Source organism: Tachypleus tridentatus, chromosome 9 (assembly GCF_004210375.1).
Source record: "Tachypleus tridentatus isolate NWPU-2018 chromosome 9, ASM421037v1, whole genome shotgun sequence".
NCBI classification, from domain to species: domain Eukaryota; kingdom Metazoa; phylum Arthropoda; class Merostomata; order Xiphosura; family Limulidae; genus Tachypleus; species Tachypleus tridentatus.
The window spans coordinates 125609134-125628829 of NC_134833.1; the positions used below are offsets into that span (position 1 = coordinate 125609134).

General features: G+C 34.2%; 1 protein-coding gene across 2 annotated transcripts in view; it reads right to left on the bottom strand.

Moving 5' to 3' along the window:
- LOC143226292 (uncharacterized) overlaps window positions 1-19696 on the bottom strand; it is a 51574-nt gene that overhangs the window by 13532 nt on the left and 18346 nt on the right. Inside the window, exon 5 of one of the 2 annotated variants that reach the window (XM_076457075.1) lies at window positions 18743-19660. The exons of the other annotated variant lie outside the window; for it this stretch is intronic. Within the exon in view, the coding sequence (XP_076313190.1) occupies window positions 19269-19660 (392 nt within the window). The 3' untranslated portion in view covers window positions 18743-19268. Of the gene's footprint in view, window positions 1-18742; window positions 19661-19696 lie in introns of those variants that run through there. 2 annotated transcript variants of the gene reach the window in all.

A 19696-nucleotide genomic window follows, 5' to 3' on the forward strand; every position in this document is an offset into this window, starting at 1 on the left:
AAACAACAACAAAAACAATCTATTTGACAGACCAGAAAAGGCACTCGATGTCTCTAAATGGTATTTCAATAATGGATCATAATTCTTGCATAAATTTACCAAATCTACATAACTGCCTCTGTTGGCGGACTCTAGTGATTCATCATGACTCCTCAATGCTAATTGTTGATCATCCAAGTAGCGTTGATTAATCTTTTTAAAATGTCTCTGTTCCTCTTCGCCTTTTCATTGTGCATTTGCACTTTTAATTTATGTTGGTTATTTAGTTGAAATTCAATCCGTGATTTTCCAAATTTCGCTAGGCCTAGAGTTGAAAATACATGACTGGAGGAATTTTCATTTATTTTAATTGTTTTATGCCTATTATTTAAATCATCGAATCCGCTTGAGTTTCATGTTCCAAATTCATTCTTGAATAATAAGCACAGTCAGCAGAAAAGCTTCTGCAAGTTAGGACAAGCAGTTAATTCTGTCATATTGGTTTACATAGAATTTTCGAATGCATGGCTTTGTTCTTCCAGTCAGGCTTAGAACCAGCATTATTAATCCTAGAAAAAGCATGTTTCGACTTTGATGATAAAATATTCAGCAAACAGTGTATTTTATAGCATGATACAGTATCCATGAGACTCACGCTACATCTGAGAGATAAAAGACTTTTACATGTTATTTTTCAATAAGAATAGTTCAAGATATTTTGACCATTTTGAATCGAAATATTTGCGTTGGTAAAATTATCTGTATGATATGAAATTCACAGACAGAAGCTTAAAGATTATAATAGCTATAATGTTGATGCATCCAGTGTTTCATCTGATTGAGATAGAATATTTTCAATCGTACAGACTTGTATATTAGAAAAGCACACAATTTTCTAAATACCTTCTAAACATTTTTCATTAGAAGATTGTTTGTTTGTTTTTGAATTTCGCACAAAGCTACTCGAGGGCTATCTGTGCTAGCCGTCCCTAATTTAGCAGTGTAAGACTAGAGGGAAGGCAGCTAGTCATCACCACCCACCGCCAACTCTTGGGCTACTCTTTTACCAACGAAAAGTGGGATTGACCGTCACATTATGACGCCCCCCACGGCTGGGAGGGCGAGCATGTTTTGGCGCGACTCTGGCGCGAACCCGCGACCCTCAGATTACGAAGTGCACGCCTTATCGCGCTAGGCTTCATTAGAAGAAGCAGTTTAAAATGCAGAAAAATTCGAGCTGTAAGTGTACCAGATGTAACAGGAATTAGCATCCCAGTGGTGAATTACAAACTTTATAATTCATGTCATTACTATTTCTTAGCTTGAAACTGAAAGAAGGTCTCAAAACAAGTAAACGAGAAACAATGGTGAACATCAACAGTCAATAGTGAAGAATAGTGTTACTTAATGTAGATCAGCATACACGTGTAGGATACAGTTCAAAAGTACTCTGTGCACTATCTGTTGTAATGAAAATGGCAACAGAAGGAAGCATGGCTAAATAAGCATCGGTCAAGTGGAGACACAATGAGACCTGTGGAATGTGCAGGTGATGAAGTTCTATAGCTGATTAGATCAAAAGTATCTGTGTTCTATGTATTACAGCTACTGAAGTTAGTTCTTAAATGAAAGCAATGATTGTAATCAGGCAGTTACGAACCCATTTTTACTAACACTCGTGGCTGTCCTTTTAACCAATTAGATTTCGCCAAGTTTGTATTCTCAATCTGGACCTTTGATATCTAAAGTAAAATACTAGATTAAATTAGTTATCTTGCTTTCAAGTAACCAGTGATGAATTCATCCTTTTTTGTGTATCAAAAATTCAAACGATCCTGCTATAGATAGCAACTTTGATGACATTGAATTTCTGTTTGGCAAGGAACTGGAATTCTTCACCAAGCCAAGGGTTCAATTCCGGAGAGGGAGCCTAAGAAACGGCTACCTCATCCAAGGAAAATAGAAGACGCGCAAATTACCCACTCTCACTCCCAGAACAAGGAGGTAGTGACGAAATATAACACGGAACTCTATTGAGGAGTCGTAACTGGAATGAGTTCATTCTAAATCCTTTAACGAGAATCTGTTAGAGGGTTAGTCTAATGCCAGTAGCCGCGGTAATTCCAGCTTAGAAATTACAGCCCTACTTATGCTCTAATAAAAAAAGAACAATCACGTGGGTAGTATATGACACTCAGGTTAAATGCGAGGTTTCTTAGAAACTAAACATAACATTTAGTTAATATAAAACTTTTGAATCATTCAAGTTTAAAACTTGATCCGGGCCAAATTAATCCCTCAAAAGCCATCTGGAGGAATCTTCCAAAGTAAGTGGTCTGCGGAGTACACATGTGTTTTGTTTGGTATATTAATGAGGACTGTATATTTTGTTTTATTTTTGTCCTAGCTCACTACTTCATTTCACATTTACTTAGTAAAGTGAGGGCTTTAGTTTCACTTTATAATCGATATCTTAAACAAATTTCTCATTTATCTCACATCCCGAACATACGTTCAGTTCACTTAAATTCATAACAATAATAATTTTCTCTTGGCTGTGATAATTAAACTAACTTTAGCCTTACTAATACGATAGTTAGGAAAATTCTAATACACAGTTACTTAATAAAGACGACTCTAACCAAGGAAGTCTAAATCTGATTTCTTAAATTGATACTTACTATGATAATAATATTACCATTAGCTGGGATATTTAGACTAACTCAGTACTTACTAGGACACTCAGTGTTTATACTAACGTAATACTTACTATAAGAATACTGTCCTTATCTGGACATTTAGGACAATTGAATGCTTGTTATGATAATAATATAACAAAACATTAATGCATCAAGTGCCAAATTTAAACAATGAAGAAACTTTTATTAAAGCCGTCAGTAACTTCCATAATGATGACAATAAAATTACCCTTGGATATGATATTTAAGCTATCTCTACATATCGATAATTATATTACCCTAGATGTGATTTCTAGGTTGACGTAACACTTTCTATGATAATAACATTTTCCTCAGCTGAGATAATTTGGCTATCTTTATATTTAGTAATATGACAGTCAGAAAATTTATAATGTGTGTGTTTTCTAATAGCAAAGCCACATTGGGCTATCTGCTGAGTCCACTGAGGAGAATCAAACCCCTGACTTTAGTGTTGTAAATCTGTAGATTTACCGCCGTATTAGCAGGGGACAAATTTATAATACCTGATTAGTTTCAGTCTCTAGTTAAGTACAAAGCTACACCATGGATTATCTGTGTTGTGCCTCTGAGGTACAGATACTTAATGTATAGTGTTATGACCCCTAAGAGAGAATTACTGCTGAACTATTGGTACTAATACTTGAAACGTCGGTACTTGATGAAACGTCGTGAGAATAATAATTGAAGAAATAGGAACAATTTCACAAATATATCATTCATAGTTTCGTCAGTAAATGTATCGACAGGTAAAAAAGTACAATTATGCTAATCAAAGAATCGGTTGGGAATATATTTACATTCAGCTTGAGGCAAGTGGGTTGAGGAGTAGGTAAAAGCTAAGGATGATCTGGTTCGTTGATACTTTTATCTAGATCATTTGCTGCTGTGTTTATTCCTAAGAATTTCAGGTTATTTAATATTTAATTCTTTTTACAATCATATAGAAATGTGCATCTTTTTCTTTTTCGGCATGAAATATGTGCTTATTTTCAATAAGATTGGATGCAAAAGCCGATTCTAGCCCCCCCCCTAATTTCCAGCTTTTATAATGTTATTGTCGCGTTTAATTAATTGATAAACGCCACTATGTCTTTGTTTCTCGACTTTGTCCTTGTCTTTAAACAACACTTACAGACTATTTCTACAATAGAAGACTGGTCTATAGATTCTTTATATTTTATACTATTTCACTCAGTGCCGGATTATTTATTAGGCACAGTGCCTAGGGCCTACGAAAACTGTGAGTCCATGAAAATTGTCCTTAAAATTTAATTTTAGAAGGCTAATAACCAACAAGCATGAAAACATGAAATACACATTTTGCCGTAAAAAAAACTTTATTACATCTTTAAGTTATATGATATATTTTTGTATATACGCACTAGTTCGTGTACTCACATTCACATAGACAAACAGCCGATATTTAACTACAGTATATTAACACACATAAACATACAGCTAATATTTAACCACAGTTAACACACATAAACGTACAGCTGATATTTAACTACAGTTAACACACATAAACAAACAGCCGATATTTAACTACAGTTAACACACATAAACAAACAGACGGTATTTAACTACAGTTAACACACATAAACAAACAGACGGTATTTAACTACAGTTAACACACATAAACAAACAGCCGATATTTAACTACAGTTAACACACATAAACAAACAGACGGTATTTAACTACAGTTAACACACATAAACAAACAGACGGTATTTAACTACAGTTAACCCACATAAACAAACAGCCGATATTTAACTACAGTTAACACACATAAACAAACAGCCGATATTTAACTACAGTTACCACACATAAACAAACAGCCGATATTTAACTACAGTTACCACACATAAACAAACAGACGGTATTTAACTACAGTTAACACACATAAACAAACAGACGGTATTTAACTACAGTTAACACACATAAACAAACAGACGGTATTTAACTACAGTTAACACACATAAACAAACAGACGGTATTTAACTACAGTTAACACACATAACCAAACAGACGGTATTTAACTACAGTTAACACACATAAACAGCATAAAATTGAAACAACTATTTCACTTTTCCTTTCACTACAAAAGAATTTTTTATTCCATAATTTATTCCATACTAAGCCAGTTTTAATATAATTCAATACATTACAGGTTAGTAGTATATTATTGATAAAAATGTTAATTTGTACAGCGTTTGCGCAGCCGGGGATGTATCCTTAAAAAAATCCGTAATTTATCTAACTTTTGGTTTACCTTATAATACAGTTGGTACGGCCTACGAACAGAAGAGGCCTAGAACCCACGATCGTCTTTATCCATGAAATTTTCATGTTGAGTGTTTGTAAATTTATTTCTCTTTCCATAATCTTCTCTTACCGTTTTAGAGCTAGCAGTCATACAATAGATGACTAGGGGATGTCCTTATCTCTGAGGGAAGCTAAAACGTGCTAGATATGATAAGTGTCTAGGACTAGGTTTTCAAAGTCGCTGAAACACAATTTGCCATCGGATTATGTATTTTTGACCCTCTTGGGAATATATGTATGTTTTCTTATGGCAAAGCCACATCGGACGATCTGCTGAGTTCACCGAGGGCAATCGAACGTAGGAATATGAAGGCGCTGTGTTTAAAACTATATTCACACTCCTATCCGGCCGGCATGGCCAGATGGTTACGGCACTCGACTCGTAATCTGAGGGTCGCGGGTTTGAATCCCCGTCGCACCAAACATGTTCGCCCTTTCAGCCGTTGGGGCGTTCTAATGTTAATATCAATCTAAGAGTATTCCAAGAGTTGGCGGCGGGTGGTGATGACTAGCAGCCTTCCCTCTAGTCTTACACTGCAAAATTAGGGAGGGTAGCTCATATAGGCCTCGTGTAGCTTTAAAACCAAATTCAAAACCAAACAAGCATATTCCACTCAAAAAGCGGAACCAATGTGGCACAAGTGCTTAGGCGCCATTACAGGTGTCGAACATTACACAGAAAATTACGAATAGTTTTTCATTATCCAGATCACCACAGTTATTATGCTCGTTGCAAATGATGTCATTATAAATACAATAAAAAACCTTCGCGTTCATCATTCAAATCTAAATTTATAGATCATTAACGACGTTATATAATTGTTAAGATATTATTGCAGGGGAAAATTTGGTATTAGATATAACTTTTATGTAGGCCTATTGTAACATATTCTGACTTAATTGTTATAGGAGAAATGTAACGTATACAATTCCTGAAAATGTGTTATTAGTGTTGTATATAACAAGTTAAGAAATGTATCTGTTGGACTTACAAAACAAGACAAGATTAACAAAAGTCTAAATGGTTTGTTTCAAATTTTGCACAAAGCTACAAGAGGGCTATCTGCGCTAGCCGTCCCTAATTTATCAGTGTAAGACTAGAGGGAAAGCAGCTAGTCGTCACCACCCACCACCAACTCTTGGACTACTCTTTTACAGACGCATAATGGGATTTACTGTTACATTATAACGCAGCCACGGCTTATAGGGCGAGCAGGTTTGTTGTGACGGGGATTCGAATCCGCGAACTTCGAAATACGAGTCGAGTGCCTTAACCACCTGGCCATGCCAAGCCCAGTCTCAATGGTATAAATTATGTCGACAGGTTCGTTTCATTTATTCGTTTGGATCTAATAAAAATATAAGTGATTTATTTGTTCATAATTTTGTTATAGATTGTTTTAATGTAACAATGGATTTACTGGATATATATCTTTCTACGTATATCAAATTTCATAAACTTTACTGTACAAAGAAAAATAAATCTTTTGAAATTTAAGATACTGTCTGCATGGTTGACATTGTGTGTCATAATAATCATGTTTGTTGATTAAACAAAACAGCTCTCATTGATATATTTTACTTATAAGCATAATTTATACATTTACACCCATGAAGTATTGTTTTTTTTGCGGAAAGCTACTCAAGGGCTATCTGCGCCAGCCGTTCCTAATTAAGCAGTATAAGACTAGAGGGAAGGCAGCTAGTCATTACTACTACCAATCGCCAGTTCTTGAGCTATTCTTTTATCAATGAACAGTGGGATTTACCGTGACTTATTACGCCCTCATGGCTCAAAGAGCGGGTATGTTTGGTGTGACGGGGATTCGAACCCTCGACCCGAGGAGTACGAGTCGAGCGCCTTAACCACCTGGCTATGCCGTCCCCCTGAAGTAACTGTGTAAATGAAATGCATATTAATCACCCTCAACACGTGTCATTATTGTTGTTGAACCACGATTCAATAACATTTGAGTGAAAGTCATATTTACTTACTTCTTAAGTGTTGTGATATCTCATGTTTATCGACTTCAAACTACATATAATTTAAGGTCAATAATAAATAAATGAAGTTCATATTTGCTTACTTCTATCTTCCGATGATAATTCTAACCACTGTCGTCATTTCCGAGCTATATTTATTTTTAATAAAGAGTAAGCGTGGGCAATATTTATTTACCATGGTTAATGTTATATGAATTAAGTAAGTTATGCCACATGGTAGCTATTAAATTTTAATTCCACTTCAAACACTTGTTTGAAATACTGTGATTCTCAAACTAAAGTCAAGTTTTTCTTTCATTACCATGATTTTATCTAAGTTTACATAGCTGAAATAGTTATACTCTATTCATAACTTTCGTAGTGTAAAATTCTGTACACGCTAGGGACTAGTGGTCGTCTCAATCTTATTAAAAAGGTGTTCATCGTACTTACGTAATACTACTTTGCATCTTATATTCTAGCAGATATCAGATAGGTCCATTTAATAACTGGAGGATTGGTCAGGAAGTTTATGGAGCAATCTGAATTTGATAACTCGAATTTTGAGCAGTGAGAAATAAGTGGATTTCGTAAGTGTGTTCTTAAGTGTAAAATTATCTTTATTATATCATAAACATAAACAATATATATATATACTTGCATAAGTGCTTCAGCAATCATCTCTAATGGATACAAAAAAACATAACTTCAATTTTTTTCTCTCGAGGTGAATCTGCAGAACTAGTAAATGCAAAAGTCAAATACGACTTAGAAAGAACCAAGGCTATGATACTGCAAGAAGCTATGTATTCTTTTTTCTACGATACGATCAACTTATGACTGGTAATTCTTTCACACCATTTGTCAGTTATAAGATACACAAAATGTACTATTAAGTCTTCGAATTTAATTGTTTAATGTCTATTTTCTATTCCGGGAATTGCATTTTGGTCCTATGTATGTACGTCCGCCCGCATACTTCTAAAACTGGTAAATCGATTTAAGTAACATTTTTACAGGAGATAGGATGTCCCAATGAGTTAACCCTTCCAAAATATGGTACGGATCCAGATCAATATTCTGGATTACTTTGTTGAAAAAAAAATTGGATTAAAACAGAATTTCAGCCAGACGTTAAGAAAAAACTTTCAAACACATGAGGACAAGGAACGGGTATGCAATCTCCCTGATTACTCTTTTCGTCAGTTACTTTCCTAACATGATATGTGTAAGAAGGGAATTTTAGACCCGAAAAAGTTTTGGCTGAAACGCTGTCTCGTGATAACGTTTAAAACTATTTATTGCTTTTATTAATTTTTAAAAACTAATCGATTTTTGGACTTTTAAGGTTGGGTGTAGGGTAAATTAAATGCTTACAAATTTAAGTAGCATTGGGCAAGTTTTAAAAAAAAATTTGAAATTGAAAAACAGCAAAATCTTGCAACGTCAATTATATTTATACACAGGAAGAACGATACTGAAACAATGTATTCCTAAATATTGTTTCGCTTAAGTTTACTCATTATAGATATATTTTACGAGTTATAGCTTTTACAGTTAGGAAGATTATATTCAAAACAGGTATGACTGGTACGTCCTCTTTCAAATACACAAATTTTAACGATAAAGAGAGTTTTTGTCTTTGAATAAACATTCGACAATATAGTAATGTATTTAAATCAGTGAAACTATGATGGTTACTTGTACCCATACGTATCAATTCCCGTTTATTCATTAATACAAATATATAAAAAAGAAAAAGACAGTGGAAAATGAATGTGGATGTGTAGAAGTTGTGCACAAGTTTTGGATAAAATTAGGAAAGTCTAGGGAAATGGCGATAAAAGGATATAAAGTAGTTTTTATTAATTGTGGATTGGTTTGAATTTCTTGCAAAGCTACTCGAGGGCTATCTGCGCTAGCCGTCCCTAATTTAGCAGAGTAAGACTAGAGGGAAGGTAGCTAGTCATTACCACCCACCGCCAATTCTTGAGCTACTCTATTACCAACGAATTGACTGATACATTATAACACCCTCATGGCTGAAAATGCGAGCATGTTTGGTGTGACAGGGATTCGAACCCGCAATCCTCGGATCATGAGTCGAGTGTCTTATCTGCCGGGCCGATTGTATTTAGAAAAACTGTGGTTGCTTTTGTTCTTAAGTTACGAGACCTGGGAAAGTGTTTTTGCTGTTCTGTTACATTTTGTTTCACTAATGTAAATAGCTGGACTGTTCCTACACTATATTTTGTAAGTGTCTTCTGGTGAGGTAGATTCGTTATATAAATTTTTTAACATGAGATTAATTTCTATTCCATGAGTCGTTAAGAGTATATTTACATGCTACTTTTTCCACATTCATGTCAGAGGAATGCTAATATATTCTATATATAAAACAGTGCCTTTTCTGTGTGTTAGAAATTCTTTAACAGTTTGTATAATTACCGTGATAAGGAATTAGTTGATGTTAATAAAGCATTGAATTTAAGTGTTTAACTTCTTAATCGATATTTTTATGGTGACTATAGTGTATGATGAATTTAGAATGCCTAGTTCCTGGTGGATAACATATTAAAAATAGTTTCCAAGATATTATTTAAAAATTGAGAATTTAAAAACCTGCAGATAGGAATGGTGAAAAAGTATGGAAACAAACCTGAAGGTACTATAAACATTATTTACTCAAACTATAAATTCCTGTTTTGCTGCTACCTAAAATTCATTACAGGACGACAAAGAATCTCTGGAAATCATCAGTATTACCCAAACCAAGAACAGTTCAGAGAACAATTTTCAAACTAAACTAAAGATAGGTTTATTTTTATATTTCCTAATTAAATATAGAAAAAAAAAACATTTCGTAAATAGTGAACAATAATAGGCCTATAAACAAAATTTAACACTAACTGAAAGAAGAGACCTAAATCTCTTAGAAACGATGAAGACGTTATCATCCAAAGAGCTGATAAAGGAAAATACCATGATTCTACTAAACAGTACTATTCCATAATAGCAAGTATATTGAATGAAACGTCTAAATTTACTCAGTCAATAAACTGAGCTCAGCTCAACATAAAAGAAGATTAAGCAAACTTTTTAAATTACTATTAAAATAAAACTATTACGTTTTAACTTTACAATCTTTTGCAAACAAACCAACCAGGAACATCAGAAATCTACGGTCGATCGCCCGTAAAAACCCCAATAACCTCTTGCTTAATTAGGTTTACTTACAACTCTTACGCGAACTTGAAAACAAGCAAACCAAGTGAAGGGTTAATATCGACAACCTATTCCCCCAAACACAACTTAGTGCAGAAATTATTTCACGAGACTTGAAAAAGAAAAAGCAGTAACACCTAATCGACTTGTTACAACTAGCCACATTTATTTGCTTCCATTATATGAATTCGCATTTCATTGCATACACCAATATACCACAGACAATTTCTTAGTAAGCAAAAATACACAAAGACATACAGTTTAAAGTAGAAAATAAAAATAGCTATACAGTAATTTTTAATGTTAACTTCACACGAACCCCTATACCAAGACTTCACTTTTAAAATTCACATAAATAATAAATCCAGTGAAAATTACATAAATTAGTTTTATAATTATGTCAAACACCAAAAAGTAAGCATTCTAAAATGTCTCCTAAATTGACTAAATGCACCATTGAAAACATCCTTGAAAACGTGATACACATAACTGAATGGTTTACAAATATAAACAATTCCCCATCTTAGTGATTACACAAAACGTTACAGAATTTAAAATAGACAAGCAAACCCAAAAGACACATCCGAAAAGGAAGGAATTGTAATATCATCATCCTTTATATACAAAATCTTAACATACCTCTGGAAAATTTTAGCTCGTAAATATAACCTTAACATAACGACTAATTCATTTCACCCCTGAAATGAAAAATTAAAACACCTTAAGAAAGCGTTATAAAAGAACAAACTAAAGTGTTCATTCTTAGCGCAGCTTAAAGATGTAAACATTCCCAGCTTTTGCGTCTCCAATGCACTTTATCAACATTTGATGACCTAAGATTCACGCATTGTCAGGTCTGAGGCTAGTACTTTTATTTGAATAATGGACAGCCACAAACTCCTAAACGCAAAATTGCCTCTTATTCTTGGAAAACAAAAGATTTCTTTCTTTAAAAAAGATCAAAAGTGATATAATTTTTACATCTTGTTATGCTATCCCTAAAATCTGCATAATTTACCTTTTGAGAGGAGAGAGAATAAAACTTATCTGGTGTCTGAGAAAATTCACTCCTCTGTAAATATTTCGTGGTGGGCTGTTTTCACAAAGAGCCATTTCACGCTAAAATCGATATAAAACAATAAAAAATTTCAATGCCATGCTGAAAAGATAAAATTATTTTGTTTGACATTAACTTCTTCGTCATTTCCGGTTTGCTAAGAAAATAGTTAATTTAGCGTAAACCAAGATATTTTATAAATAACTAGCAGAATACTCGGTATTGCCCGGATGAAAATGTTTTTAACTGATTTGGTTATTTATTTACACACTAATATATTGGACTACTGTAAAGCTTCTTTACACAGAATAATTTCTACATTGCTGTCAGGAACAAAGACAAAAGATTATGAGCAGCGAAAAAAATGGAGGCTTCAAGAAGTTTTTAAATCGTTTTAACACATAATCGATCATGGATATAATTATTAAAAGTTTGTACGCAAAGAAGAAACATAAATAGTAACTTTCATGAACACGCATTATCAAAAGTGTGTGGTCTTTTTTATTTGAGAACCAAATGGTTGTCGTGTTTGTTAAAAATTGCTCTATTGGCCAGTTTGGTCTCAATCTGCGATTTCAAAACGGTCTCTGAGGCCACTGTCACATCGTCCTTGTTACTTCCCGCACAACGTTATATCTACATCCCAAATATGGAGTTTTTATTTTTAAAGATACAACCGTGTATAAAAAACAAACTCACAGAAAGAGTGACATTCGCGCTTTACATATAAAAATGTTATAATAGCTCTATCTAGAGCACAAATATTATATCAAGAAAAATCTATAATGAATCTCTCTAATGAGCGTACCCCTCTGGGTAGAGGAAAGTTTAAGGACACAAAATGTTAACATCCGTGATTCGATCTTCTGTTATGTTGAAAGTCTAGGTAGTTCAATACTGTGCTTTATACCATCACACTAATCCCCATCTAAATTTGTATTCAATATTTTAAATTAAATTTTCATGTATATTTCTATGTTTGAAATTAATGTAGAGTGTGAAATCATTTTAACACCACAGAAGATTAATTCTATTATATATTTACGTATCATGTGATAAGCAACAGCTAATTTATTCATTTCCCATTCTTATTACGGTTTCTGTGTTAAATTTATTCTTACTTTCATAAAATTTGCGCATAACTAGGACATAACATTTGCTACAGTTGCAAAGTCTTTCATAAGCGTCTGCTGTTGGCGGACTGGATGTCATATGCATGTATAATATATGTTTTATACAGGATTTTAAAAAAAATTAATTAATTAGTTTATATATAATTGTAGCAATAAACACGTGGTCCAGGAAACATTTGAAGATTACCATGTTCTAATTGCCTCTCTGTCTTTCGTTCTCTATAGCAGACAATATATTACCCTGCCTGAGGAGATATTGCGGTAACTCTGTATTGAAAGAGTCAATGAGTGCAAAGTCTTTTGCTGGCCGATTGGATAACGGCTGTGTTACAATTTATACATGCTGTTGAAGAATAACCAATCACGTAGTGGCGCTGCTGTAAACACAATGAAACCGATGTTTTCTGTGTGAGTATGGAACCTTAATTTTATTTGGTTTTCTTCATGACTAGTTCGGTAGAGATACACTTGACGATCTATTCCTTGATCTGATGTCAATGTTGGTTTTTTTTATGCAAGCATATGCACTGTTTTTCGTTTGTATTTGTGAATAAAGATTGTCTTTTTTTGTTCACCATGTTAAACATGTTTATTTCTCACGCAACTTACATATTAGTCGAGTTTTCTTATTCAGATCGTATTAGTATTAAGCAAATTTATTTAATACTTGCTTGGAAATCAGTTCGCTTGAGGATATCACACGGGGTTGATGAAACATGATATAAAGTTGAAACGATACTAAGGCACGAGCTGTAACGTATGTCATATCGTAAACAACAGTCCCTAGAGGTTGCAGTTTAATACCTTTTTATTTGACTTTTACTGAAGCTATAATACGTTTGCTTTCTGCTTATGATTCATAATTTGAAAACTTTTATCGTTAATCTCGTATTTTCAGGTTTTCGTAGTAAAATTGTAAAATCACAACATTTATTTCTTGATGAATATATGGTATTTTCCCACTTGTGGCTGTAGCTCCGAGTAGATTATTAGACTCACTAACAGGGGGGTTTAATATATCGAGCACTGAAATCTATCTTTTCCATATGCAATCTTATGTCTAGCACTAGGAAAGAGGCAAAATACCAGTAGTCAGAAATTGCGCCTAGACTTACATTGAGTGAACGTGCCATGTGTTTCTAAAGTGTGTGAGCCATGAGGCTGCCCTTAGATCTGTCCTATCAGATTTGCCAACAAGAAAAACAACTGTTTCTTTAACCACAACACAGTCATCTTTCTTGTAAGATAACACACAAAACAGCTTAACAAGCAACACATACACACAATGTGTCTCTAGTGAAAGGTAAAGTTCAGTAACCTACTTGAGCACCTCACTGAATTCAGCTAGAGAACTACGAACAATGACATAATTCTGAAATTTACACAGTATTTAAACAAGTGGAAAATACATACTTTCGTCCCGCACTACATATCCCTCCCCACCCTTCTTACAAGGACGTATCTAACGATAAAACTACCAACAGAGAAACAAAAATTAGTTCCAAGTTTAATCGAGTTGTGCGCAAGAGATCAAAATAACTCACCTTTAAATCAGTAACACTGCTTCTTCTAAATCACTTATAAATACTAAAACAACATTTTACAATAAAAATATAAATAAATAAATAAAATTGTGGATTGCATCTCACCAGCTAGTACAGCGATAAGTCTACGAATTTCCAGCGCTAAAATCAGGGGTTCGAAACCCCGCGTTGGGCTCAGCAGATAGCCCGATAGGGCTTTGCAATAAAAAAACACACACGCATCTCACCTACCTCGTTTTAGGAATGGATACTTTAACCAATTATCATCGCAATAAAACTATAAAATAAAACAAGAAATAAACATAAGAAGGTGCTCATTTTGGAAGAAGTAATCTAATCAAACACGCATAAATCTAAAAATTAAACCAAAATCCGTTTGTAAAGATTATTTTGTTTTGTTTTTAGAATTTCGCGCAAAGTTACACGAGGACTATTTGCTCTAGACGTCCATAATTTAGCAGTGTAAGACTAGAAGGAAGGCAGTTAGTCATCACCACCCACCGCCATCTCCTGAGCTACGCTTTTACCAACGAATAGTGGGATTGGTCGTCACATAATAACGCCCCTACGAGCATGTTGAGGTGTCAGAAGATATTTGTAGAATAGATGAAATAATGGACTAGCATAAGTAACATCAGATAATGATCCGTTATAATATACCCACTGGTAAAAAGTACTTCTACCAAGAAGATAATATCTCCAAACACTCATCCAACCTATACAGAAATTACTTACCTAAAAAAGAAGCTGCTGGAGTCATTCAAGTGATTAATGGCCTCCACAGAGTCTAGATCTCAATCCGATTGAGCAGATCTGAGATTTGATAAATCAAAAACTTGACAAATCAAAAGTTACTTCCAAAAAAACTTTATGCGAATGTATTAGAAACATTTGGAGTAAAATCCCAACTTTGATTAAATAGACTGAAAGAGTGTTTGCATTTATTAAAACAAATGCGACGCACACAAAATATTAAATGTTTGCTGGACTCCAGCACTTCCACTGAGTTTCTGTTGCACTAAGTATGAAGATTAATAAAATTTGATGTTTCATTTGTGTTACCTTCTATTGTTTTTTGAAAGGAATCTGAGATCTCATTTCTGATTTTATCCCAACACGTTTGCACAGTACTGTATAACACCAAAACCTCCGCCCACCTGGCTGTTTGTTCTTAGCAGTGGCGTTTTAACGACAAAAACAAGATAGAGACAGTTTGGGAGCTACCATGGATGATGTTGAGCTGGATATCATTGTGCATATGGTGGACATTATTAACATAGCTGGTAGTGTGACCGTCAGAGGTGTCACAATTGTGGTTGCCACATGAGTGGTTGCTTTTAAGACCAAAGGCAAAGGAATTGTATCTACGAAAGAACTTTCGTATTTCACAAAACACTGTTCATGTCATAGCTCTAAAAAGTATTTATAGAGAGCAAATATAACATGGTCATTGTTCTTTTCAATGAAAATCCTGAACAAGACAATATTTTTAGCTCTGAGCTCCACTACCTCATTCTTGAACGTTCTGGGTCTTTCATATTTTGTCTCCTCCTTCATTCCACGGTTCCATTGTTTACTGTACTAGCTCAAGGATTGGCACATGGAGATCTTGGGTTCTTCTGAACCCATAATGTTTGGTTCAGGCTCCGTTGTTGGAATTACTTATAATGATACAGACAGTGATATTTTCTGGTATACTGGAGTCTGAAGTGTAAATCTCTTAGAGCCTGCATGTAATTTGCACTTCCGAGTAAGGTTTATCCATTCATAGGTTGGGAAGACATGAAAGGGGCAGCCACAAGTGTTTTAGGCAATTATAGAAACTCCATAAAATCAAAAATATGTAATAATTATAAACTCGCCATTATTTCCTTCTAGTAGTGATTCGGAAGAATTCTGCAACAAAAGAGTTTAGTCAATTCCAACTGACATATCAAAGTATAACAATAATCAGAAGGGTTAAGAATTTGATCTTAAACAGGAAAAGACATGGTTAAAAAATGAAGAGCCAAAAGAATTCTGATTGTTCAGAAAAACTCAAGTCAAGAGTGTGGATTAAAATGTCACATTCATGAAAAACCTTTTTTTTTTTTTGAAATAGCTGTCAAAATAAGGTGTAAAAAAACACCAAAATAAACTTTTACAACTTCTTGTTTACAACTTTATCTGTGTTGGTGTTTAACCCATCTGTATAACATAATCCTGCTACTGTACATGTTTGTATGTTTTTTATAGCAAAGCCACATCGGGCTATCTGCTGTGTCCACTGAGGGGAATTGAACACCTTATTTTAGCGTTGTAAATCCGAAGACTTAACGCTCTCCCAACTAATAGTGTTAACTGCACTCAATGGAGGCATCCTCAAATTAATATAAGATTCAGCCATGTTTTCTGAGATCGTTAAGGACATGACAATGGTCAGTAGCTAGCGTGTAACCCCACTACATTCCCTTTACTACTGTCTGATTATTGAACTAACTGGTGGGAGATAAATGGAGAGATAAGATAGAGACCACAGTAAAGACTGGTTTAATCGAACACGGCTCAGACGTTGATCTGGTTTTTGCCATCGTAGAAACTTAGCTGTATGTTCAGCATAGATTAAAATAATTACGTAGGTGTTACGTCTCGCCTTCGGTGTATCATGTGTTCTAACCGGATTTGTACTGAATAATGTTAAGACTATATAAAGGCAACTGTGTTATTTGGAAATATCTTAGTCTGCATAATCGAAAATATTTTACATGGCAAATACAATACTGTTTACACTAAGCTTACAACTGTCACTTTTCGTGATATTGTTTCAGATAATTTCATCTTACTCACTAATCTAATGTGTAATGTTTCGTATATGTATGCAAAACCTTGCAAACCTATAATAAATTACAGAAGTTTTAACAAAATTATTAAAAAATTAATTTAAAGCGTAAAGTTGAAATCTTTAAAAAAATTACAGAAACAAGACAGGTAGCTTAAATTAAGAATTCAATAACAAGACAATAAACAACAAGCTTAAAGTTTGAAACATTGTGTTAACATGATTTCCTCAAGTTACAAATCCTTATTTTGACTCTTCTAAATATTAAAGCTTTTAGACTTGAAATGAAATATGTATTTGCAGCTTAAGAAAATAATGTCAACACTATGTCTCAAATCTTAATTTGTTTGTTTACTTTTTGTTTGCGATTGCATTTCCACTTTAAGCTACTTATATTGTCTTGTTTCTGTAATCTTTAGAAAATCCCTATTACCTTTTTTTAATTTATCAATTTTTAATAATCTTGTTTCTTTAGTTTTTATGTCCTTCGTAGACATAAATCTATATAATAGCAATACTGGCCTATCTGAAACAGTTTAAGCCTAATGAAAAACATAGTTGGTGTATTACGCCCTTTCGGGAAACAATGACAACCTGTGAACTGCTTTCATACAAGTGTCCTGTGAAAACGGGTTTTCTCAAGATATTTTCCACCTCGCAGCTAATTTCGAGGCATTGAATTTATAGATCCCGCCAACTTGATAACCCTAAAAAAATGGCCGTCGCGTTACAGTCGAAAATTGTTGTCTGCAAAATTTTACCTCCTCTGCTGTCGACCACTTTTTTCTTACTCCATCTATAAAATTCTATAATTAATTTGCATTTACAAATGTTACATGATGCAAAACTTAAATTTCCATGATAATATTAATGTACTCAGTAAGGGTGATACTAATATCTCTGAACACCCCAGTTGGGGTAAGTCCTACTTTAAATCTAAATCCCTGACACTATATATATACACATATACATAAAGGATGGCCATTGCTTCGATACCATTACCACAATGCTATTAGTGATAGCAGAACTATATATATATGATCATTATGGTGCATGGTGATCAACATACTACAAATGATGTATACACTTGTAAAGTGGATATAGCTACATGGGAAGTCTGTATGCACTGGATTAGAGAGACTACTAAATTATACTGGAATGATTCATGAACTGGATTTTATAGCCGCACAAGTTTTATATACGTATGTACATGCATTACTACAATATGGTTTAGTTTGAATATTCCAAAAAACTACACGAGGGGTATCTACGCCAGCCGTCTCTAATTTAGCAGTGTAAGGCTAGAGGGAAGGTTGCTAGTCATCACCACCCTCCAACTCTTAGGCTACACTTTTACCAGCAAGCAATGGGATCGACCCTCACATATTAACGCCTCACAAGTTGAAAAGGCAGGCATATTTGGTGTGACGGGGATTCGATCCCGTGAGCCTCAGATTACGAGTCGAGTGCCTTAACCACCTGGCCATATCGAACCGCAGCTTGTGGAACTTGATATCTTCTATGTTAAGATTCATGAAATAATATATTGTTGCAAAATGCAGAATAAAACTTAGAATAGAAGTCCAAGAAAGACAAAAAAGAGAACAAACTTTTGTTAATAAAAACATATTTCAAACCATTGTGACGGATTTACTATTACATATCTAATCTAAAATTGATGTTTGTTTAAGTTGAATTTATATTTAGAAATGTACATTACTATACTTTTAAATCTGTATTGCAAAATTCCCGTCTATTAACTAAAATTGTAAAATATTCTCGAGTTTAAGAATCAAGAGTATATACATATATGTGTACGCAAATATTCGTGTATCACCCACATTGTGGCCTGAACTGAAATTTCGAGAAACTCTCTTCATGCTTATAAAAGGTAACCAACGTGACGCGCCAAGTAACAGTATATATACTCTTCAAAAAAAGAAACGCAAAAGGCAAAATCTGAGACATATTGTTAACAAGTTTATTCCGGGTAGTTCTGTATGACATGTGTGAAACTTTGCACATTCACTGCTGAACATCCAAAGTCTGCAAAGGCGAAGTCCACGCTCAATAGTTGAAGTTTAACGTCACTCAACGTCAATAACGAGTATGCCCCCCGTGAGCATCAATAACTGTTTGGCATCTCCTGCCCATGGAAGCGATGTAATGACGAATCACGTCCTGTGAAATAGCTGTCCACTCAGCCTGCAAAGCTGCTGCAAGCTGATGCAGAGATTATTTTTTACCTTATGTAATTTAGAAGAAATAAGAATATATGTGAAATTTATTGCTCAATTAAACATTCGTTTTAATAAACTGTTCTTTTTAAACAAACATACAACATAGAATTACGTAGTGAAATTAAAACTCATTGTGCGACATTTGTGATAATGTTAAAATGTAGAATGAAGACCGAATGTCGATCAACGTTACTTTATGGTTTAATATCATTTGGCAAAATTAATGTTACCAATCTTACTGTTTCTAAGTTGTCAACTTTTGGTCATCATGATATAAAGGGTCAGTATTGTTAACGGCGTATATAGGATTTGAAATTGCAACATTTGAAGTCTGCACTTCATAACTAGGGGGAATTTGATGGTTTGTGTAATTATCATGGCGCATATTGGAATTATATGGGTAAGCCGAATTCACAGATGTATATGGAGGTGGCAAAGTTCCACATGGTGGATTCTCAGACGTGCATGGAGATGACGAGGTTACATATGGTGGTGGTGCTGTAAACCTAGTTGGTGTTCGTATATAAGACACTGTTACCTTCCGTTTTCTGCGGTAGATTACAACCGTTACAAACATAGCGATTACAACTATAACGACTGCTAGGACAATTCCTATTACCGCTCCAGCTGTTGGGCCTGTAAAAAGAAATTAAATACATTTTATGAAATGCC